A 6,000-nucleotide genomic window follows, 5' to 3' on the forward strand; every position below is an offset into this window, starting at 1 on the left:
TCTGATAAGAACAGAGCTGCCCATTCGTTCTCCGAGGAGGAGGAATCAAACCACCTTGGGTCAATACTTCCCCTTTCTGTTTCCACTCCCCTTCTGAGAGCGGACAGAAGCTCGAAAAGGAAGCTTTTCTGTTCTCCCCCCCCTGTTCTGTCAGATCACAGGCAGATCCGTCTCGACCCCAGAGACACAATTACCTGTCTTTCCCATTCCACCTCACCCTCTGCTCTTCCTCCTCCACCTTTAGCCACTTCACAGGCAAGTCAATCTGTGCTACAGGCTCACAAATCCCCCGTCGCCTTTCCCTAAGAACACGCAACTTCTGCATGCGCGAACTGACCTATTCCTGCTTGACTTCTGTGAGAGACCGGGGCTACAGAGAGATGAATAACTCCTTTGACGGTCCATTCACAAGTCATAAAAAGGAGCTACATTTCTAATCCCACTTCAGTCCTGAGAGACACAATTACACATTCGATAAAGTGTTTTGAAAATGCTCTGCGCATGCAAATGTCTATAGGCGTCCGCTGTCTGTCCTGTCTGATCCAGACACGAGCTTGAGGCATGCAGGTCCTCCAAGCGGAGGCCCCCGCAAAGAGCCACTCCAAACCCCCCTCAAAGGGAAGCTCTGCGAGGCCACAGCACAGTCAGTTATCTCCCCAAAAAGAAGTCATTACCCAGAGTCCCGCTGAGAGGCAGAGAGCAGGAAGAGGACCAGAGAGATGCCAGAGTCCTCTGCCTCTCGCGGTCTCAGACTTTCTGCTCAGATATTGATGGATTGTGATGTAGAAAACTGGTCGTCCAGAAAAGTGAAGATCAAGTAAAGGATGAAGATGGCGAGACAAGAAAGTGGGATTCTGGAAATGGGCATGTTCACACACCGTGCATAAAGAGCAACGAACAGCAGCCAATCGCTTTTTAAACTGTGTTCCAGAGAATAAAATGTTAAAGTGTTCAAATGAATGGGAGCGAATCCTGCAGTCAAGCTCCAACATCCTTGTCGATTTCCAGCTCACAGGTTTTGTATCTGCACATATCTGCATGTGTGTAGTAAACAAATATACACTTAAGAGTTACACACTAAAAGGATAGACAATCAGGTGTGTGTGTGCACAAATGTACCGGAGGGTAAACTGTACACAACACCTCCAGCTAAAAGCAGTCCTGCTATCAGCCGGCTACAGAGGGTCTTCCAGAGCGCTTAAAGGATATTAATAAAAACGGTTGGCGGATACAGCCGGGGAAACATGCTGATATTAGAATTTACAATAACAAAAACCCTGTACACATACTACAGGCCTGACCTGGCTGATCAAACTCAATGCTGGAGGTGTTTGTTTTTTTTTGCTTCCCCAAGGAAGAAGTATTTCAGGAAGGAGGTGAGAAGCGCTTACGCCCTTTTAGACCATGCCAATGGCTTCACTGAGCTCCGCAACCCATTGTATCCGGATGGCATGCTCTCTAGCCGCTCATCAGCCGCTCATTGTGCGCTGAACCTTGACCTGAGTGCAACTCAAACCGCATCCTGTCCGGAAGCACGGCGCTATGTGGATTCTCACGTTAGCAGCAGTCCGGCGGTGAAGAGTGAAGACCAGAAGTGAAATTTGATATTGAAACCCTCGGGAGAACAGCAGAATCTGCAATCTTCCCATTGTACTGGGAAGATTGCAGATTTGTGAGATGCACATCTCAAAACCATGGTAGATGAAAACGAAAAAAGCTTTGTGTCCGGACCCCTGCTACGTTATAAATTATATTTATTTTGTATTTTGTGTGAAGAGAAACAAGGTTTTGCCAACAAATGAACACAAACAAACTGGAGTTCGGTGGTAATTTTCAGCTGTTTTGGTTCTTCCTCCGAACAAATCTGAGCTGTTCAAAGAAGCCCCTTATTTTCGTGTCTGAGGGAGAGGAAGGCAGCCATTAAGTGCTGAGCCGTGGCGTCGCCAGCTTCCTGCCCCTTCGAAGGCGAGGGAACAGTTGGGAACAGTGAAATGAAGCCACTGACCGTGTTTTTACTGCAAAAGAGTAAAGCTGCCATAATTTAAGGTAAACTTTACAGATAAGTGTTGAAGTAATCTCAGTGCCTAACTGCATTGGTCTGTTTAGCGGTGTGATCTGATTGGACAGTGAAAGCTGCCAACTGTTCCAAAACCGTGAACAGATCTATAATCAGTACGGGATCGGCAGTCGGCACTTAATTCTTTCTACACATTTGAGGGCAGCAGAGGTGCTGTGCCTCGTGATTAACTGCAGTCTCCTTAAAATGACGCTGGATGGAGCGCTCGGTGAGGAGCTAGTCCTCGTATCCCTCTGAGGAGAGTTCAGCAAATGAGGGAGCGAGGAGCCGCATTAGGGAAAGCAACCATTCTCAATGTGCAGAGAAGAATTATAGCAGCAGTTAACTGTGGACGCCAGTGTGGAGGTATACTCTGGGGAGGGTCGGTTCATCCAAATGATTTCCTCACTTAACCCTGGTGGTATCTGGCCACCCAGATAGTTTTTTGGTTTCGTTTGCCCAGTTGGAGATATCAGTAGGAATAGCGTTGCTACCAAATACAATTTATTTTCCCCACAAAGTATTGAAAAAGAAAAAAATCATCAGCAACCTCCAGAAAGTCTGTCGGTCCCTCTTCCTCCGGATTATTTCTGTGGCCGGTAGTTCCAAATGAAAAGGCGAATTGCAACTGCACTTTCAATCTGGGCAGAGCGGCTCCGTGTCGGGCGGTCGTGCCCTCTCAGACCTCGGCCGCCTTTGCAACAATGCCTTGCCTTGAAAGGAAAAGGAAAGGAATGTGTCTTTCATTCCCAGCTGTGACAGTGATGCCCGTCTAGACCTTTTGAGTCTCTGTGTGTGTGTGTGTGTGTCCCTTCCTTCACAACCGTGCAAGATGCATCCACAAAACTTTCATGTGTGATGTTGAGATCGAAGCGAGCGGGTGAGTTAGAAAAGATGGGTGTGGTCCGGGCGAGAGGATGTGGGGAAAAGGGCCGATTGAATCCAAGCTGACTCCTGCTGTTTTTTTGTTTTTTTTTCCTTGAAGGAGAAAAGAAAGAATCCCAAACTGCAAATTCCTCGAAACTTAAAATGCTCCGGGGCAAAACAGCAAGAGAACTAGTTGTGAGAAAACGTGCAAACGAATAAACAACTAGGCAGCTGAAAGAAAAGCCTCCTCCTCCTCCTTTCTGGGCAAATAAATATTTTAAAAAACAATATGTTTGACTGTTGTTCATTTATATTCTATTTTATCTAACACATCAGTGGGGGAGATTGCGTATGAATGAGACTGCAGCTCATTCTGTTTATATTTAATCCGCTCTGCTTCTTATCCTGATGGTGTAAGCTTCTGTGTCGTCTACAAGTGAAGCAGACAGAAAGCGACGAGGGGAAGGAAATATCCGCTACAGATGTCTCTAACAAGACTTATGTGGGAAAAGGCTGAATAGGATAAGGGTATTGATTTTTATCTACTCCAGTGACGCCATAACAGCCTACAGGGAGCACTAACACACCAAACACAAACACACACATTGTTCCCTTCCCTTGTTTCCCTCATTTGTCCTTTGTTCCATTTTTCTTTTGCTATTAAAAGTTTGTAAGAGAAAAAAAAATGAATATGAATGCTTGCAGCCAGTTTCCAGCAGTGAAGAAGAGCTTCTGTGTTGTATTAGCAGATAAAATCAGACAAATGGTAACGCCGCCGGAGCCAGTGTGTGTTCCCTGCTTTTCATCGAATGCATCGGTACCCACATGGCACATTAATGCCAGAGTTCAACCTCACGACAACAGCCGAGTCCTCTGACCACTCCAATATGTCTAAGCACTGATCATGTCAATTTCTCATGGTGAGAGATCATCATTTGTCATTGCCACAATTTAACGCTATTAAAAAAAAGACACAAGCTTTTATCCAAAGCACTTGACAGTGTGCCTCTTATTCACCCAACCACAAACACACACACACACACACACACACACACACACACACACACACACACACACACACACACACACACATCAGCAACAGTGGAAAAGCACTCAATGTGACCAGAACATCGGGAGCGAGACGGGTCCAGTGTCTGGCCCTGAGGACACTTCAAGCATGTGGAGAAGAGGAGCCAGAGATGGAAACAGCCAACTGTGCAATTAGTGGACAGCCCGCCCTACCTCTCCCCGACTAACTGCCTACTTTGTTCTACCTCCCCCGTCCTAAAATACCCCAACCCTAACCCTTTGATGCCTGAGCAGCGTTACAACTTCAAATACTGCACTGACACATACAACAAGTTTGACAACTTACCTGCCCTATCCATTAAACACCTCAAACAGAACCACACTTTCTTTTATAGCCGACTACTCCAGAAATCCTTGAGTCTGGAATCACCAGAATTCATATAAATATGATCTCACTGTCTAATTGTATTAAGCGTGAAATGCCGTTCCAATACAACTCAGACATGATGATCCTTTTTGTTGTTCAATATAAAAGGCAATCCAGGCTAAATGCTCTTTCAGGATTAACGCAATTTGTTCTACATCACAAAGCGAACCCGAGAGTTCGATAACATGAAATCTTTGCACTCTACTCCGGACCACAAGGGGATTCTCGGGGATAAATGACTGAAGACTCTCATACTGGAACGTTGAATAAAAATCAATTTAGAGGGTAAAACAAATCGATAGTATTACTGATTTTCTTTTTTACTGCCACAGAGTGGAACGTGTCCATTTTCAAAAGAGAGAAAAACAAACTTGTCACATCAAAACAAGTCATGAATCATATAATTTGTGTCTGTTTATTTATTCTTTATTTCTGATATTCCATAAACGACCAGCCCTTATACTCATTAGTGAAAATAAGCTGTTGCATCTTACAGTTGTGACCAGCTATGACCAGAAGTAGTGACACCGATTAAACTCTGCTGACTAAATGAAACCATCTACAGTTTCTTGTCATGAAGAATGTCAATCAGACACGTCGTTGCTGAAATCGCCCTGTTAGGAGCAGAGATTAGCAACCTCTTGCCATTCCTATGCCTCTACATCTAACAGGACTGCTGGGAGATCCAAAATGCAGTCCAGAATTACACCATGAGCTTAAAAACCCCTATATTGAAGCGTGCGGTGGTCTGTTGTTGCATCGGCGCTCTCCAAGGTGCTGAACCTTAAAGCAGCGCTGCAAGTGCCAAAAGAGCTCTCCATGGTCCTGATTCCGCTCCGCAGTCTCAACCTCGCAGACCATCTGAACTGCTTTCCGTTACGAATACGGTCAATTCCAGAGTCGCCTACGTGAATGTGTTCTTTGTTTCAGAGCGTCGAGTCTGGAGCAGAGCGGAGTTCCTCGAGTAGAAAGTAGAAAACGACGGTTTTTAAAGGGAAAACACGGGGGGGGCTTCTGTTTAACTCCCCCCCGAAGGAACCCCTAAAGCAAGACACGAGGAGTATTCTAGAAGAGGTTCCCTGACCTGTATCCGGAGGACGCCGCCCGGTCCGTCCACCGTGTTGGGCGAGTTGTCGAAGACCCGGTCCCTGTACAAGGACCAGAGTCCGACGTTCGGGAGGAAGAGAAGAGCCGCTATGAGCAGCCCGGCGAACTGCAGCAGCCTCTTCTCCTTCCGCCTCATCTCTCCGGGAGGAAGCGTGTGAAGCGGCGGCGGTGGAAACTCACGAGTCCCGACTCCAGACGGAGGCAACTTTCACTCTGACTGACTGACTGGCTGACTCGGGGGTGAGAGGGGGGGACGGACTGCTTTCAAGCTAGTTGAAATACCCCCAACGGACGCAACATCCTGTTGGGATTTTCACAATAAAATCCACATATAAAAAACGGGAGAAATACTCTGTGTAAAAACAGTCAATTTTGCGGAAATGTGAAATTGCGGATTCCAGTTTGACAATTCGCAATTTACTAAATGCTCATGAAATTGCATATAGGTGCAGATAAAATATCCCAAACTGTCTGGATTCACAATGTCACAAAAAAAGATAATTCCACATTTTTA

General features: G+C 45.9%; 1 protein-coding gene across 1 annotated transcript in view; it reads right to left on the reverse strand.

Annotated features, from left to right (window-relative positions):
* The window catches only part of LOC311026342 (polypeptide N-acetylgalactosaminyltransferase 10-like), a 52,331-nt gene extending 46,662 nt beyond the window's left edge, over positions 1 to 5,669 (reverse strand). Inside the window, exon 1 of the mRNA XM_084029856.1 lies at positions 5,464 to 5,669. Within this exon, the coding sequence (XP_083885982.1) occupies positions 5,464 to 5,622 (159 nt within the window). The 5' untranslated portion in view covers positions 5,623 to 5,669. The remainder of the gene's footprint in view (positions 1 to 5,463) is intronic.
* Positions 5,670 to 6,000: the final 331 nt, after the last annotated feature.

This window comes from Eutrigla gurnardus (assembly GCF_963514095.1).
Source record: "Eutrigla gurnardus genome assembly, chromosome: 15".
NCBI lineage: Eukaryota > Metazoa > Chordata > Actinopteri > Perciformes > Triglidae > Eutrigla > Eutrigla gurnardus.